The following is an 18254-nucleotide window of genomic DNA, read 5'->3' on the forward strand; positions in this document are numbered from 1 at the left end:
TTGGATTTCAAATTTTTTGGCCTGTTGGAGTTCATTCTGTTCACATTTTTCTTTGCATATAATTTGTCCTTCATTTTTGTTTTAGGTTTGAAGAGCTCTTTCTACTAACTTTCCCTGACTAATATTTTGTAGAAGATCTTTAGTTTGTCCTTTGCTATTTCATTTAGTTCATCTTTTATTTACTAAATTATTTACGAAAATTGTTGACTGTTACTTTTGCAAACCTGTATATTTTTAATCATATTTTTGACTAATAAAGTAATAATATTATTGAATATTGAGGTAGTTAACACTAGAATTACCAGAGCCTACGAAAAAACTCGTAGATCCGTCCCACCTTAAATCGCTTCTTAAATCCGTTCACACCTCTCCGCCAGCATCCTTTGTCCTCTAAATGTGCTGATAAAAGACAAGCTGCCAGCAGCCGGCTATTCCATCCCCCTACCGACTTAGAACGTGAGCGAACTTTTCCCAGCTCATGCCTTGATTGATTATCTGGGAGTGAAGTGGAGTTTTACAGTGGAAATAATAGATCGTTATTTGGAAAACACGCATTTCATGCGTGTTCCGTTTCTAAAGTAATCTGTGTAAACACATTATTAAAACAGAAACTTTTTCATATTTTAGTAATAAATGTTACAAAATGTAGTAGGCATAAACTATAGAATGTGTAAAGCCCGAGTTCCAAAGATCAAATAAACACTTTCACAAAAGATGCTACAACAGCTTCCGTGGCGTATCGCGCTAAGACGTGCTTTTTAAAGCACAGCAGCTTTTCCTTGCCTCACGGACCTGAGTTCGATTCCCTGCTAGGGATGAAGTGTTGCTTTTTTTTTTCTTTTTAACCTCAAACGGACATAAAATTTATAAATTGGTATGCACTGTCAGTTAATGAGATCGTTATATTTTCATGTGGGATGCTCCTTTTAAAATATTTTTTTAACAATTGGGACTGCAATTAACATGAACAAGTGTCCTTATAACTGTTATTTTTAAGATCCATAACACACAGACAGACAGAGCACTGCATATTAGAGAGACAGACAGGCAGAGATATATAAATAAACAGGGAAGGCACATGTACTGAAAGAAGAACAAAGATCAACATGTGTGTTGTTCCTGTAGCACTGAATAAGCTCATGCGCTCTAACATCACCCCCCCCATCTGACTCTCTAAGTAACAGTACAAATACAGACACAAACCAAGTGCATGTGTGTACTGTATAATATTAACAAAAAGAGCAGCTTACTACTGAAAACGGCAAATATAGGAGTGAGTGGGGATCGAACCGGGACTCTTGATTACACTTGGTTTGCGTCTGTACTTGTGCTGTTACTTAGAGAGTCAGATGGGGTGAGGGGTGATGTTAGAGCGCGTGAGCTTATTCAGTGCTGCAGGAACAACGCACATGTTGATCTTTTTTTTCTTTCAGTACATGTGCCTTCCCTGTTTATTTATATATCTCTGCCTGTCTGTCTCTCTATTACGCAGTGCTCTGTCTGTCTGTGTGTTATGGATCTTAAAAATAAATTATAACGACAGTTGTTCATGTTAATTGCAGTCTCAATTGTTAAAAAAATATTTTAAAAGGAGCATCCCATATGAAAATATAATGATCTCATTAACTGACAGTGCATACCAATTTATAAATTTTATGTCCGTTTGAGGTTAAAAAGAAAAAAAAAAGCAACACTTTATCCCCAGTGGGGAATCGAACTCAGGTCCATGAGGCACGGCAAAGCTGCAGTGATATGAGAGGCAAATCTTAGCACGCTACACCACGGAAACTATTGTAGCATTCTCAAAGCTTTTGTGAAAGTGTTTATTTGATCTTTGGAACTCGGGATTTACACATTCTATAGTTTATGCCTACATTTGGTAATATTTATTACTAAAATATGAAAAAGTTTCTATTTTAACAATGTATTTACACAGGTTACTGTAGAAACTGAACACGCATGAAATGCGTGTGTTCCAAATAACGATCTATTATTTCCACTGTAAAACTCCACTTCACTCCCAGATAATCAATCAAGGCATGAGCTGGGAAAAGTTCGCTCACGTTCTAAGTCGGTGGGGGGATGGAATAGCCGGCTGCTGGCAGCTTGTCTTTTATCAGCACATTTAGAGGACAAAGGATGCTGGCGGAGAGGTGTGAACAGATTTAAGAAGCGATTTAAGGTGGGCCGGATCTACGAGTTTTTTCGTAGGCTCTGGTAATTCTAGTGTTAAGGCTTTTGCTGGTTTTGGCCTTCCCGCTTGGGAATTATAAAAGATACCACCTGCAATAACTAGTCCCGTGTGCTGCTTATTTGAACTATTGTGGAGTTTCCAAGTCCAGCAGCATTGCTTCATGGATGCCATTTTTCAGTAAGACAAAACTAAGCCAGACACCATAGAAGTCTCCTAGGCACAGCCTATTAGACATAAGCACATGTTCCCAAACATATTTCCAATAAAGCATGTATGAGATGGTATGTGACATCAACTAAAGTTCTCATCATACCTTTCATTAACCATTTCCTCCCTTGAGGAACACTTGTATGACTCCTTGGCACAGCACATAGTTGTTTGTATTGCCAACAATGGGGGATTTGCCTGATATTAATGATCTCCATGTGTGGCCCCATTCTGGACCAACAGATTGTTCATTTTCCCTGGTTTTGGAGTGATTTGTTACATATGTGTCACCTGTTCTGTTTGCCATTTTTCATGCAAATTGGACCACGGCTTCAGGGTGCAACCATTTTTTGTTACAAAATGGATAACAACACAATTTGAAGTTGAGCAGGGTGAATTCCAAGTAGACCGTTTGATGAAGCCAAAATGTTATGTCTCCAGTAAATATGTGAATGTGCACATTAATGTGAATTCTTCAAAGACTTTTCGGAGAGCAGGCAGCTGATTTTGATTAATTGATAGCTGGCACTTTGTACATCAGCTCAGTTAACATTCCTTATAAATTCATTGTCATTATGAAGTTGCTATGCTCAATAATTGTCAGGAAGACTGAGTCATTTTCCGTTTGTTCTTTTTTCTTTTCTTTTTTTCCTCCCCCTGCCTTGAAGCATACCATTTTGGGGCCAGATTGTTGTTTGATCACCTGGAACTCCTCCTCACACTAAAGTATAAACTTGTGTATTGAGGCTGGACTGCTGCTCCCTGTTCTGAAATATTTCATGACTTACAGTACAAAACCTTTAAAATACTAAAAAATCAGTAGAGACAGCCTGCTTTTCCCTATCTTCAAATCTCATCATTCGGTCTTTACTGTATGTAACAGCTTATATGCCAATGACTTTCTCTGCCACTGTACTGTTTTTCATTTTTGTCCACTGTCTGTGTGGAATTTGCTTGTTTCTATAGGGGTTGTGTTTTTCAGTTACACCCAAAGGGCACGTTCAGTCACACACAGCTGCAGTTAAACAGGGAAATTTATAGTCCTAAGTTAATATAACATGCCAGCCTTTGTAATGTAGAAAAGTAAAAACATGGTACCTATAGAAAACCCAACTGAAACTGAAGAGTAATTATAATGTCCACACAGACAGTGACCTGGTGGTGTTTTTAACATTATTAAAAGTGAAAGGCGAAAGGTGAACTTCCAGTTAATGTACTGGTTTTCATCTTTAAGGACTAATTCTGTTTTTAATTTTTTTTGTAGAAGACTGTGATATTTGATCCAGTAAACCGATGTCTGAAATTGTCAGAACCCTTAAACCACATTAATTAAGCACAGGCAGCAAGCTTCAACTCCAATAGCAGAAACTGCTTCACTGAGTTAAGAAATACAATTAGAAGGTGTTTAGATAAACTGGGCTGTTTTAGCATGGCAGGCAGCCATTCTTTAGATAACATCATGTATATCTATTTTTTTATAATTTTAGTAAAAAAATTAAAAAATTGGAAATGTCACATGTCAGCTGAAAGGTTGTTTAGGACCTTGTGGGCCACCTTAATGTGGAGGTATATATACCAATATGTGACCTTATTTGATAAAATAAACAAATGAGGACTGATTTTAAAAAATATTGCAAAAAATTAAAGAAACATGAAAGACTTAAAGTACTGCTTATCTAGTGTTTTGGCTACCACTAGAACACTTTGCCTGAAGCACACTCTCTGAACCCTCTGTTGTCATCTTTTGCTCTCTGGCCACACTACCAAGATGCTAGCTGAATCTTGGCATATTTTCTATCCTGACTTTGGACTCAAAAGACTTCTAACACAGAATGTCCTTAAAACCTCAACTGGGATCACTTCATGGCTATACAGAGGCTTGGAACAGACCACTGCCATTCTGAGCTCCAGCCCGTCCTTTAAATGATCAGTTGTCCATAGCATTTTCTTGGCTTCTTGTTCTAATTCCTGAACCACAGTGTCCTCCCAGTTACTAAAACTCAAATAATCACTATTAGATATATGTCTTAATTTCAATATGTATGTATTTCTTACATACGGTATGTAGTGTAAAGTCAAGCAAAATGACACCTTTTATTGGCTTACTAAAAAGATTATAATATGCAAGCTTTCAAGGCAACTTAGGCCCCTTCTTCAGGCTTACATCTTACCTGAAGAAGAGGCCTGAGTTTCCTCGAAAGCTTGCATATTGCATATCTTTTTAGTTAGCCAATAAAAGGTGTCATTTTGCTTGACTTGTCACTACATCCATAATGGCTAGCACAGTACAACACCCTAGTACTAGTTACATAAGGTATGCAACAGTAGCAAGGAAACCTTTAAAGTATTGCAGTGGTTCTCAGATTCAGTCCTGAGGATGATATGTGGCTGCAGTTTTCTGTTCTAGCCAGAATCTGTTTTGACTTCCTAGCCTAATTAAGAATCCTTTTATTTTCCAGTTTTTGAATTTCTTTTAAATGTGAACTCACACAGTTGTGCCTTTCAGAATGTAGAATAAGAGCTGTGAACAAAGACCAGTTAATTAAAAGAGATTAATTAGATTGTGAAACTGGCTGGAACAAAGACAGCAGGCACATGGTGTTCCCAAGGTTACATTTGAGAAGCACTGAAGTATTGGTGTAGTGTTGATACAGTCATTAAGGTTTGATTCTGAGGCTGCTTTTTATAATGTACTGAAGTTATTTAAACCAACGTATCTAGTGGTAAGGCATAAATTAACATAGTAAGGAAGTTAGTTTAGTGAAACTCAGTATTACTGTACATCTCTCTATTATAAAAAGAAATATTGGGAGGGAGACAAGAGAGTCAAGACGTGATCTTCTCGGAAGACACTTTGACATCACGCGGCAGTGAGACAAAAGAACAGCTGCTGTACAGGCTTTTAAATGATCGACGCGCATCGCGACAAGCAGAACATGCAGCTCGCCAGCAGCAAGCCAGCAGATGATCCGACCGCATCTCCTTAGTGTGCGTTCAGCCCCCCACCTTCACAACGTATGCAGCAGAGACGCGAAGAGGCAAAAGGACAGCTGCTGTACAGGTTTTTAAATGATCGACACGCAGCGCAACAAGGAGAACACTCAGCTCATCAACAGCAGCATCAAGACAGCAGCTGATCCGACCGCAACTCCTTAGCGTGCATTCAGCCCCACCCTTCACAACGTGAGCAGCATTATACGTCCTGTGAGAAAGGCATTTAACCACGCCCGGGGCCGGAAATAAAGGACAAAGAGTAGATGACAAAGTAGAACGTCGTAAAGAATTCAAAAATGTTGCCTCGGTACACATGCACAGCAGGTCTTCTCGGAAGACACTTTGAAGTCCCGCGAGACTACTTGCATGGAAGACACTTTGAAGTCCCGGGAGACTACTTGCACATCACACCCTAATTACAAACAATTTCTCGGAGACACTTTAACGTCCCACAAGACAAAGAAGAGAGACAAAAGGACAGCTGCTGTACATGCTTTTAAATGATCGGCGCGCAGTACAACATGCAGATCACGCAGCACGTCACAAGCAGCAACAGCTGTACAGGCTTTTAAATGATCATCGCGCAACGCGACATGCAGATCACGCAGCACAGCACAAGTAGCTGCTGGCTTAAAGGACAGCTGCTGTACAGGCTTTTAAATGATCGTCGCGCAGCGCAACATGCAGATTACGCAGCACATCACAAGCAGCAGCAGCTGTACAGGCTTTTAAATGATCATCGCGCAACGCGACATGCAGATCACGCAGCACATGACAAGCAGCAGCAGCTGCTGTACAGGCTTTTAAATGAACGACGTACAGAGCGACATGCAGATCTCTCAGCATGGAACAAGCAGCAGCTGGCTTAAAGGACAGCTGCTGTACAGGCTTTTAAATGATCGTCGCGCAGCGCAACATGCAGATTACGCAGCACATCACAAGCAGCAGCGGCTGCTGTACAGGCTTTTAAATGAACAACGTGCAGCACGACATGCAGATCACTCAGCAAGGAACAAGCAACAGCCAGCTTAAAGGACAGCTGCTGTACAGGCTTTAAATGATCGTCGCGCAGTACGACATGCAGATCACATAGCACGTCACAAGCAGCAGCAGCTGCTGTACAGGCTTTTAACACTAGAATTACCAGAGCCTACAAGAAAACTCATAGATCCGGCCCACTTTAAATCCGTTCATACCTCTCCGTCAGCGTCTTTTGTCCTGTAAATGTACCAATTAAGACAAGCAGCAAGCAGCTTGCTATTCCATCCCCCCACCATCACAGAAAGTGCACAAAGTTCTCCCAGCTCATGCCTTGATTGATTATCTAGGAGTGCTGGAGTTTTAGAGTGGAAATCATAGATCATCATTTGGAACACATGCATTTCATGTGTGTTCCATTTCTACAGTAATCTGTGTAAACACATTGTTAAAACAGAAAGTTTTTTATAACTTAGTAATAAATGTTACAAAATGTAGGCATAAACTATAGAATGTGTGAAGCCTGAAGTCCAAAGATCAAATAAACACTTTTACAAAAGGTTCAAGGATGATACAACAGCTTCCGTGGCATAGCGGTAAGATGTGCTGACTTGTAATCAAGAGTCCCCGGTTCGATCATGACTGCCTCCTATATTTGCCGTTTTCAGTAGTGAGCTGCTGTTATTGGTAATATTATATAGTACACACATACATTTGGTTTGTGTCTGTAACAGCCGCTGTACATTTATAGGACTTGTAAAAGTTACCGTTTTTTTTTCACTTTTATTCTCTCAGTCATGACCATGATGCATACTACCGCCCCCCACCCCCACTCAGGGATCTGATGCTGTTACTTTTTATCTGAAATTGGGAATATCTGTAGATGTGAGTGGAGTTTTGAGGCAATGAATCTGGATCTGGATCCTCCCTGCGTGGAGTTTGCATGTTCTCCCCGTGTCTGCGTGGGTTTCCTCCGGGCACTCTGGTTTCCTCCCACAGTCCAAAGACATGCAGGTTAGGTGGATTGGTGATTCTGAAATTGGCCCTAGTGTGTGCTTGGTGTGTGGGTGTGTTTGTGTGTATCCTGTGGTGGTTTGGCACCCTGCCCGGGATTGGTTCCTGCCTTGTGCCCTGTGTTGGCTGTGATTGGCTCCAGCAGACCCCCATGACCCTGTGTTCAGATTCAGCGGGTTGAAAATGGATGGATCTGGACATTCTCTGATCTGGATGGATAAAAGACATAAGTATACAGTGATCCCTCGCTATATCGCGCTTCGCCTTTCGCGGCTTCACTCTATCGCGGATTTTATATGTAAGCATATTTAAATATATATCGCGGATTTTTTGCTGGTTCGCGGATTTCTGAGGACAATGGGTCTTTTAATTTCTGGTACATGCTTCCTCTGTTGGTTTGCCCAGTTGATTTCATACAAGGGACGCTATTGGCAGATGGCTGAGAAGCTACCCAACTTACTTTTCTCTTTCTCTCTCTTGCGCTTTCTCTGATCCTGACGTAGGGGGTGTGAGCAGGGGGGCTGTTCGCACACCTAGACAATACGGACGCTCGTCTAAAAATGCTGAAAGATTATCTTCACGTTGCTACCTTCTGTGCAGCTGCTTAGTGAAGCGACATGCTGCATGGTGCTTCACATACTTAAAAGCTCGAAGGGCACGTATTGATTTTTGCATGTTTGTTTTTCTCTGTCTCTCTCTATCTCTCTCTCTCTCTCTCTCCCTGCTCCTGACGGAGGGGGTGTGAGCTGCCGCCTTCAACAGCTTTGTGCCGCGGTGCTTCGCATACTTAAAAGCTAAACAGCCCTATTGATTTGTTTGCTTTCTCTGTCTTTATGACAGTCTCTGCTCCTGACGCACAATCCTTTGAAGAGGAAGATATGTTTGCATTCTTTTAATTGTGAGACAGAACTGTCATCTCTGTCTTGTCATGGAGCACAGTTTAAACTTTTGAAAAAGAGACAAATGTTTGTTTGCAGTGTTTGAATAACGTTCCTGTCTCTCTACAACCTCCTGTGTTTCTGCGCAAATCTGTGACCCAAGCATGACAATATAAAAATAACCATATAAACATATAGTTTCTACTTCGCGGATTTTCTTATTTCGCGGGTGGCTCTGGAACACAACCCCCGCGATGGAGTAGGGATTACTGTATATGATATTTGGAATAACTCATTTTATGACCTGTGTAGTATATTTCAGAAAATATCGTGGCATGGATGCAACATTATTCATTTTATTCATATTCATTCATAACATCTTGCGGTAGTAATCACTGACCGCATGTTTTGTGTGTTTTTTTTTTTTTCCCCCCGATCTTGCCAGTTCCCACATGTTGCTGTATGGTGATGTTTCTTTTGTTTTGTAAAAAACACGCGAAACATACAGAGGAAAGAATAGTACAGAGAGGTCAGTTCAGCGCTATATGCAATTATCAGATTCAAATGTTAACAGTTTACACACACGCAAGAACCGTCCTTCCTACACTTATGACATGTGTACCTGTTGCAATGCGCACGCTTCTGTTTGTGCTGTGGTTTCTATTACACACCTGAAAGAAAGAGACAATATATGTGACATTTTGAAGAAATCATTTTATGACCTGAATACAGTGATCCCTCGCTATATCGCGCTTCGCCTTTCGCGACTTCACTCTATCGCGGATTTTATATGTAAGCATATTTAAATATATATCGCGGATTTTTTACTGGTTCGCGGATTTCTGAGGACAATGGGTCTTTTAATTTCTGGTGCATGCTTCCTCAGTTGGTTTGCCCAGTTGATTTCATACAAGGGACGCTATTGGCAGATGGCTGAGAAGCTACCCAACTTACTTTTGTTTCTCTCTCTCTCTCTGTCTCTTGCGCTGACTTTCTCTGATCCTGACGTATGGGGTGTGAGCAGAGGGGCTGTTCGCACACCTAGACGCTATGGACGCTCGTCTAAAAATGCTGAAAGGTTATCTTCACGTTGCTACCTTCTGTGTGCAGCTGCTTCCTGAAGCGACATGCTGCACGGTGCTTCACATACTTAAAAGCTCAAAGGGCACGTATTGATTTTTCAGTGTTTGTTTTCCTCTGTCTCTCTCTCTCTCTCTCTCTCTCTCTCTCTCTCCCTGCTCCTGACGGAGGGGGTGTGAGCTGCCGCCTTCAACAGCTTTGTACCGGCGGTGCTTCGCATACTTAAAAGCCAAACAGCCCTATTGATTTGTTTGGTTTTCTCTCACTTTCTGACATTCAATGCTCCTGATGCGCACTCCTTTGAAGAGATATGTTTGCATTCTTTTAATTGTGAGACAGAACTGTCATCTCTGTCTTGTCATGGAGCACAGTTTAAACTTTTGAAAAAGAGACAAATGTTTGTTTGCAGTGTTTGAATAACGCTCCTGTCTCTCTACAACCTCCTGTGTTTCTGCGCAAATCTGTGACCCAAGCATGACAATATCAAAATAACCATATAAACATATGGTTTCTGCTTCACGGATTTTCTTATTTCGCGGGTGGCTCTGGAACGCAACCCCCGCGATGGAGGAGGGATTACTGTAGTACCAATCAGAAAACATCATCGCACTAATGCAATATTATTTGACTCGGACACAGACAGGCAGACACACTCATGTCACCCAACACACGTTTATTTACAATACTATTTACAATTATCGTGCCACAAACCCCAATCTTCCCCAAAGTCCAGGCCAACCACTCTGCCTCTTCAGACCACCTCCTTCTCTCTTTCTAACACCTTGTCCTGTTTCCACCCGACTCCAGCCTCGAATGAAGGGAGGCGGCCCCTTTTATCCATACCCGGATGTGCTCCTGGTGTGCACCGGCAATCCTGCGGACACGCCCCAGTGTGGCAGAAATGCCGGCTGTCCTCCTGGAAGCACTCCGGGTGTTTCCTCTCTTCTTGCCCCCAGCACTTCCTGGTGTGGCGGAAGTACTGGGGTCCAGGGTCCTTCAGGCAGGGGGACACCCCCTGGCGGTGACCACTGGCCCCTACAGGGTTGGGCTTCCAAGCCCTGTACCCGTGGCCCCCAGTACAACCAGGGCGGACACCCCCTCGCGGTCTGGAGGAGAAATGAGCCCTCCTCCTGTCTTCCTGGGCGTCCCGGCCGGGCATGAGCCCCGTCCGGGTGCCACACGGTGAACTGACCTCTCTGTACTATTCTTTCCTCTGCATGTCCTAGAGTACAAAAGAAACATCACCATACAGCAACATGTGGGGAATGGCAAGATCAGGAAAATAAAAAACACACGAAACATGCAGTCAGTGATTACTACCGCAAGATGTTATGCGAATGAATATGAATAATATGAATAATGTTGCATCCGTGCCACTATGTTTTCCAAAATGTACTATACTGCTCATAAAATGAGTTATTCCAAATATCATATATACCTATGTCTTTTATCCATCCAGATCAGAGAATGTCTAGTTCCATTGCCTCAAAACACCACTCACAATCTACAGTTATTCCCAGTTTCAGATAAAAAGTAACAGCGTCAGATTCCTAAATGGGGGGGAGGGAGGGGGCAGTAGTATGCATCATAGTCGTGACTGAGAGAATAAAAGTGAAAAAAAAAAAAACGGTAAATTTTACAAGTCCTATAAATGTACAGCGGCTGTTACAGACACAAACCAAATGTATGTGTGTACTGCATAATATTAACAATAAGGGCAGCTCACTACTGTAAACGGCAAATATAGGAGGCAGTTGGGATTGAACCGGGGAACTCTTGATTACAAATCAGCAATTCTTACCGCTATGCCACAGAAGCTGTTGTATTGTCATTGAACCTTTTGTGAAAGTGTTTATTTGATCTTTGGACTTCAGGCTTCACACATTATATAGTTTATGCCTACATTTTGTAACATCCATCCATCCATCCATTTTCCAACCCGCTGAATCCGAACACAGGGTCACGGGGGTCTGCTGGAGCCAATCCCAGCCAACACAGGGCACAAGGCAGGAAACAATCCTGGGCAGGGTGCCAACCCACCGCAGTTTTGTAACATTTATTACTAAAAAACTGTGTTTACACAGATTACTGTAGAAATGGAACACACATGAAATGCATGTGTTCCAAATAACGATCTATTATTTCAACTCTAAAACTCCAGCACTTCACTCCCAGATAATCAATCAAGGCATGAGCTGGGAGAACTTTGTGCACGTTCTAAGTCGGAGGGGGGAAGGAATAGCAGGCTACTTGTCTTAATTGTCACATTTACAGGACAAAAGACGCTGACGGAGAGGTGCGAACGGATATAAGGTGGGCTGGATCTATGAGTTATCTCGTAGGCTCTGGTAATCCTAGTGTTAAATGATCAATGTTCAGCGCGACATGCAGATCATTCAGCACGGCACTAGCAGCCCCGGGTGGGGGAAAATAACTCATTCACTGCAGCTTTATTACTGCCTGATATCAAGAAATAAAAAATGAATGAAAGGAAAATAATCTTTTTAAAATGTATATCCAGTTAACCAAACCCGGGGGTTGGCGAGCGAAGCGAGCAGGGGGCAGAAGCTCCTACTTAGGTAAAAGAAAATTTATAAATTAGGTTAAGCTGAATGGACCATACTCATTTATGGTCTTGAAGAGACCACAACCTGCCTTAACTAACAATTTAGACCATTTTTGATATGACTAGATGTTAAATCAAATCTTTCCTTCTTTAAAGGTTCTTGTATGAGCTTTCTCAAATTCCTGACTTCGCTCATCGAGCTCACTGCATTATCTTCCAGTCAGCATTCATGGAAGGACTGTCTGCTGTTCGTCGCAAAGTGGAGAATGTTGAACGTGTTTGCAAGGTATTACAACCCTCATTTTCTCAAGGTTGCACAAAATTATCGTCTGAGTATGATACAGTGCTGACGTTTATCAAGAGAAAGTAACAATTTTTGCTTTTACCTTTGAAGTCTTTCTAGCCAAAGATTTACTCACAAAGAGAGTAAGTTTAATCGTTGGAGTGGGATCCACACACTAGTCATATCTCTGGCTCCCAAAGTGGCTTCAGCATTGCACTTCTTCATTATGGCCTTTTGCTTTCTTAACTTTCCTCTAGACAACCTAAACAGGACATGCAGTTCACCGATGTTTACGTTTTCTGATAGTGCCACACCACTATCATGATTATGTCTCAGGAGTCACAGAAAGATCACTGAGTGTCGTGTCACCAAGCTAAAACCTGTAATAATACAGGTGAGATTAAAGCAGGGAACTGGCCAATAAACTGACTAGAGGAAGAACAGTTAAAGCAAAAAACACTGTAGGAAAGTTTCGGAAGCTGAGGCCACAAATCAGTACAGAGCCACAATTCTGCAGACAAAGAGTGTCTGACTGAAAAGGAGCCATAGATGATTAACCCCTGTGTAATAAGCGAAGTGTATATATCAAGAATATCATTGACATAAGAACTGGGTTGTGTTGAGTGGCCTGCTACAATCCAAATACATGTTATTTGCTGTACGATTTATTAAACAAAAAGAAACTTTCAAACAACCACTTAATCAGATTCTATTTTTCATTCTTGACAGGATTTGTCTTTTAAACATTACAACTGTAAAAGAAAATTCTAACTTGGATAAACTTGTTAATTTACATGTACAGCATGACATCTGGGCTACATCCATTTGACTCACATTTCCATTGCTAAGTATTTAAGATTTCTGCTGTTTTTTTAGGTTTGTAAATGTAACTGAAAACATGGACCCCCAACAAAGTGCATGCTAGGTCTGTAAACATGTGATAGCTTTCTTGAATCAAGTTTTCAAGGTAGAAATAGAAAAATTGTAATACGAATTATAATTCATAGCAAACAGATAAAAAAAAAGACTAAACGTCACTGCAGAAATCCCACTGGCACTGCAGTAGTGAGTAATAAACTGTCGTAGTTACAGGAAGCCGGAGCCTATGCCAGGGGCATTGCATGAGAGACAGGAACAGATTCTAGACAGAATATGACCTGATTTTGACTTTATACCATGTTAGTTTTGAGTTAGTTAGTTAACATGCAAGCTTGGAGCGTAGATGGAAACCAGAGTACATAGAGAACCCTTATCAGCTTCCAATAACATCAGTTACATTTCATCTCATATTTAACCTCAGTTTAGTAACTTGCCATTCAACTCCTAGGATAGCCTGCATGTATAACAATGCCGTGCTGTCTTCCAAAAAGGGCTTGAACATGATTGTCATTGAAATAACCATGCAGCAATATCACATATTGATGTCTTTCTGAAAAGAAATTGTCTTGCTATTCCCAAGTAACATTTTACATAGCTGATTCACCTTTTGAATCAAGGTTGCACACTTCATTAGGGTAGATTGTGGAAGTGCACATTTCATAATTTGCTTTTACCTATTTTAAGCTCAGCTCAGCTGCACACTTGAAGACAGCAAGGTTTGGTCAGAATGAAAACATTAAAGATCATTATAGGGAACACTGTGTTAATTTTTAGAGTACATAAGGGACAACTAGTCGACAGGTCTCATCGCCAAGTGTGAGTTTAAAGCCACTCATTCTCTCTCATCAATGCCAGTTTGTATTTTTACAACTTTTATAAAGTTGATTCATTTAAAAAAGCATAAAAAATTAAGTGTCTCTTTTTATTGCACAACTAAAGCTTGTTTTAGATTACCAGATGTTAAGTAGTATGATGCGTCATTACCCTATCCATGGGGAGTCTTGGCCAATTAAGAACTAGAGTGTTCTGAACAGAACACAATGAAAAGACTCAAGAACATTTAAAATACAACTTTATGCATGGGTATTGCCATCAACCATTTATCTTATTGGTATTTGTTTCCTTTTCTGTTTTGACATTGTCTAGGAAGGCCCACACATCAGTCTTCCTGGTGCCTTAAAAACATATTACATTTCAGTCTTTTGTATTTATGAATAATTAAGATTTTATCTCCATCAAATATATTCGAACAGTGTAATTGAATTTTGCAACCAGTCTGTATTTTTTAACAAATTATTTACAATAGATGAAGTACAGAAAGCATAACCAGGTCATGTTTTCCTCCAACAGACCAAATCATAGTAAACATTTCATGCCACGTGGTTGGTTTTGTTTTACTTTACTTCCACATTTATGTAAGAATTCATACAAACGAATAGAAAAATGTGTCCTTACCAGAAGAAAAATAGCATTAGGAATATACTCATTTTCACTTAATTTGAGTTCTCATAACATTTATAACAAAAAGTGCTATATATATGGAATATATGTTGTTTAAAGTAATGTATAACATTTCTGTACTTAAATTTTTATTTTGTTCGTACTGAAATTTTTTTTCTATCCTTTGATGGAATTTACTTTTCTACCCTTTGACAAAAGCAGCAAGGGTTGCTTACATTTTTGTGCCTGAAGATACTGGTAGGTACAATCAGAAAATAGAAGGAATGATTAGGTGGTTTCATGTCCATTATTAACAAAATCGAGTATTAACCTCCATAGCGTTAGTTCCGAGCATCACTCAGGCTGCAAAAACAGTGCCAAAAGCACTGCGTCACTTGGGCAACTGTATAGAGGAGTCTTGCGTAAGCATTTGACCCAACGATTACTCAGTCGGTAAAAATGCCAACAGCGTTAGTGCCGATTGTTGCTCAGGAAATGATATAGGCGTGTCTTGTGTAAGCAACAGGCCCGAGTGTTACCCAGGCAAAGGTGCAGACACATCTTCTCCTAGCCTCATAATGGTGTTTCGTAACAAATGTTTTTCAGCAGCCCAGATGTCGCACGCTCTTGACAGTGATACAAGCAGCAATGACAAAGTGAATCTGTCTTCAGGCAGTGAAATTGAAACAAACAGTGAAATCGAAAATGATTCTGATGAATCCGAAAGTGACACTCGTGTCAATCTCACATGTGCAGTGTGCTGTTCAAAAGTGGATAAGTCTAGAAAGAAAATACCAGGGAATCACACTACTATTGTACCGATTGCGATGCTGGATTGTGTATTTCACCATGCTTCAAGATGTACCACACAAAAGACACATTTTGACAGTATATACGGTATTATGATTATTTTTATTATTATTATTTATATCATTATTATACTTTCTACACTTCTGACTTTGTACTTTTAGTGTTTTGTGTGTTTTACAGAAGACAATCTGTAGTTTTTCAAGCCAAAAAATGCAATGCCTTTTACATGTTTTTTCGGGAAAATATGTAATGATAAGGAGGTTAATACGTCATGTGTGCATCTCTTTTTTATTTGTTCAATTTTGTTTTTCCACAGGGTTTGCTAGAGTCATGTGTAAAGGATATTCTTGGTCTAATCCTTGCTTTTGGCAATTACATGAATGGTGGAAATCGTACACGAGGTCAAGCTGATGGCTTTGGGCTTGAAATATTACCAAAGCTGAAGGATGTCAAGAGCAGGGTAAGTAAGTTAATAAAACAAGTTGAACAAAACCCATGCAGGCAAGGAGAGAAAGTATAACAGCAAATTTCATTTACTTAACTTATTTAACTGACGGCGTATACAATTTCAGTAACTGTAATCAAAAGAAGAAAAAAAAAGATATAAAGCCAGTGTCCATTGAGCTATGAGGCAATGTTGCTGTATTTGTATCTAAATTGCTCAAGCTGAATACTAATATTGGTGAAGTATGTCAGGGACATAAACCTCCAAATATTTCTGTTAAGTAAGGTGGCACTTATTTTGTAAAACTGTGAAATGTACAGTGTATAGCATAAATATATCCTTGAGCAAAATATATTTTAAAAAATAGTAAAGAAATGCTTTACTGACTTATTTGGGACCTGTCTCATAAGGGACTGGCAATCCTGTCCAGGGTTGCTTTCTAATTTGCACAAGTCCCTATAGGCTTGTACTTTAAGTAATCCAAACTTTAGGAAGCTTGTTGTCAGAAGTGGCTGGATGGGTGGGATATTTGTAGCTGAACAGTAGCAGAATATCTTGGAAAAAATGTGTTACTTTTAGAATATATTAGGTTTTTATTTGATTTTTATGTTTGATTGACACCAATCAGTGTGTGTTACATTACTTCAATTTTGTGAATTGACTTTTAAATAAACTCAAAAAAAAATCATTTGGCTTTCAAAGCAAATTCAATTCCTGACTTTATTTTGAAGATTGGCCATTCACTCCATTATTACTTTGGCTTTCAATCTTGTGTTGTTTTTAAATGCCTTTTGATGGTGAATGTTGTGAAGGGAACTAAAAAGAGACTGATACTGCAAGCCATTATTTTCTGAAATAATATGCAATATATACAAGAATTAAGTTCATTCTTCTTCTGTCCACAAAATGCTCACTTACCTTTTATACTTTGTCATAAAGACGAGACATACTCAAATAAAGGTTTGGGGCAGCCACCCGTATAATCTGGTATCCTGGCTGCAAAAGTCATTTTATGTAAATAAACAGCACTGGTGTGCATACAATTGAGTCCAAGACAAGACTGAGGAATTAGGACAAAGGGCAGGGTTTTAAAGGGGAAGACAAGAAGTGAGGTCATAAGGATCAGGGACGTGTTCGTTCTCCATTGGTTCGGGCCCGGATGTGACGTCAGAGGGGCCGGAGCCAGTAAGGACTCCTTCCATTGACTCGGTCCCGGAAATGATGTCACGAGAGCCAGGTGGAATCTCCCGGGAATGGTCTGCAGGCAAGAAAGAAAAAGAGTCAGTGTACTCTGCCACCTCCTGGCATATCTCAGAACTGCCGTCACTCAAGCCCTTTAGCTGCCACCCATGCGCACGTCTGTGACATCTTGTACTATTATAAATATTATATATATATATATTTGGACATTGCATTGTGCAGTAGTTAGTGCTCCTGCCAAACTGTATATGATTTTTGGGTTCAGATTATTTAAACCCCAGCTTACTTACCGTTTGTAAAGTCGGGTATTCATTTAGATTTTTCCTACAGGTGCTTCAATTTTCTTCATGAATTATTGTAAAAATTAAAGAATCTAAATGTGCACTAAGTGGTCCATCTACTTATCACAAATCTCTGCTTCTCTAAACAGCTATTCATGTGACTATAAAAAACACTTATGGTCAAAAGGTTGTTTAACCAAACATTTGAATGGGGTGAGATGAGATGTATGGTCTAAGGTAACTTAAACCATGATACAAGTGTGGAATCAGACATGGTTGTTCCAGTTTTCATTCAGGGATTTTGAAGTACTACTTTCTATAGAAATTGTAGAAACAAACAAAACTATTTCAGCTGTGCCAATGAATGGGAGAGGTTAGAGGTGAATGACCACTCCCCAGATACTCAAATACCAGCTGTTTACAACAGTGATGTGTAGAAGTGCATCACGTAAAGCCAAGCTTATTTAATCTTGAAGCAGATGGGCCACAGCAGCAGAAGAACTTGCCAAAAGTTCAAAATGAATTTGAATGACACGATGTACCTAAACATTGAGGCAGATCATGTACAGCCCTTTTTGGCTAGAGTCTATACTTTTTCAAGCAGATAACACACCATGTTAGAAAGCACCCTCATCTCAAGTGGGCTCATACAGTCCCCATAGATGGAGAGTGGGGGGGGGGGGGGGGGGGGGGTTGCAGAAAAAAATATGTAATAATTGGATGATGCTGTTGTGCCAGCATGACCAGAATTCCTTTGTTGAATCTAAGTTGATATGGGGGCTGAAGGGCATCCTGCCAGTGTTGGCCACTGAGAGTGTGTTGTTTGTGCATTAAGTCAAAGAGTTATGTGTATACTGTAATTATAAGGTTTCTATAGTGTCTGTATGTATACAGGTACACCCTTTTCTCACCTACCATCTCTCTCTTTCTCCAGTCTCTCCTTGCACCAGTGAGAATTGCCTTAATTCTCCTTCACACTATAGTCAGACTGGTTTAGGGTAGCTT

At 40.2% G+C, this 18254-nt stretch overlaps 1 protein-coding gene across 2 annotated transcripts in view; it reads left to right on the forward strand.

Annotated features, from left to right (window-relative positions):
• Positions 1 to 18254, forward strand: part of LOC114667097 (formin-like) — a 613004-nt gene that overhangs the window by 364867 nt on the left and 229883 nt on the right. For both annotated transcript variants that reach the window (XM_051920062.1, XM_028822231.2), the window contains 2 exons: positions 12068 to 12197; positions 15640 to 15783. In XM_051920062.1, the coding sequence (XP_051776022.1) occupies positions 12068 to 12197; positions 15640 to 15783 (274 nt within the window). The remainder of the gene's footprint in view (positions 1 to 12067; positions 12198 to 15639; positions 15784 to 18254) is intronic.

The sequence above is a fragment of the Erpetoichthys calabaricus genome, chromosome 16, assembly GCF_900747795.2.
Source record: "Erpetoichthys calabaricus chromosome 16, fErpCal1.3, whole genome shotgun sequence".
Taxonomy (NCBI): domain Eukaryota; kingdom Metazoa; phylum Chordata; class Cladistia; order Polypteriformes; family Polypteridae; genus Erpetoichthys; species Erpetoichthys calabaricus.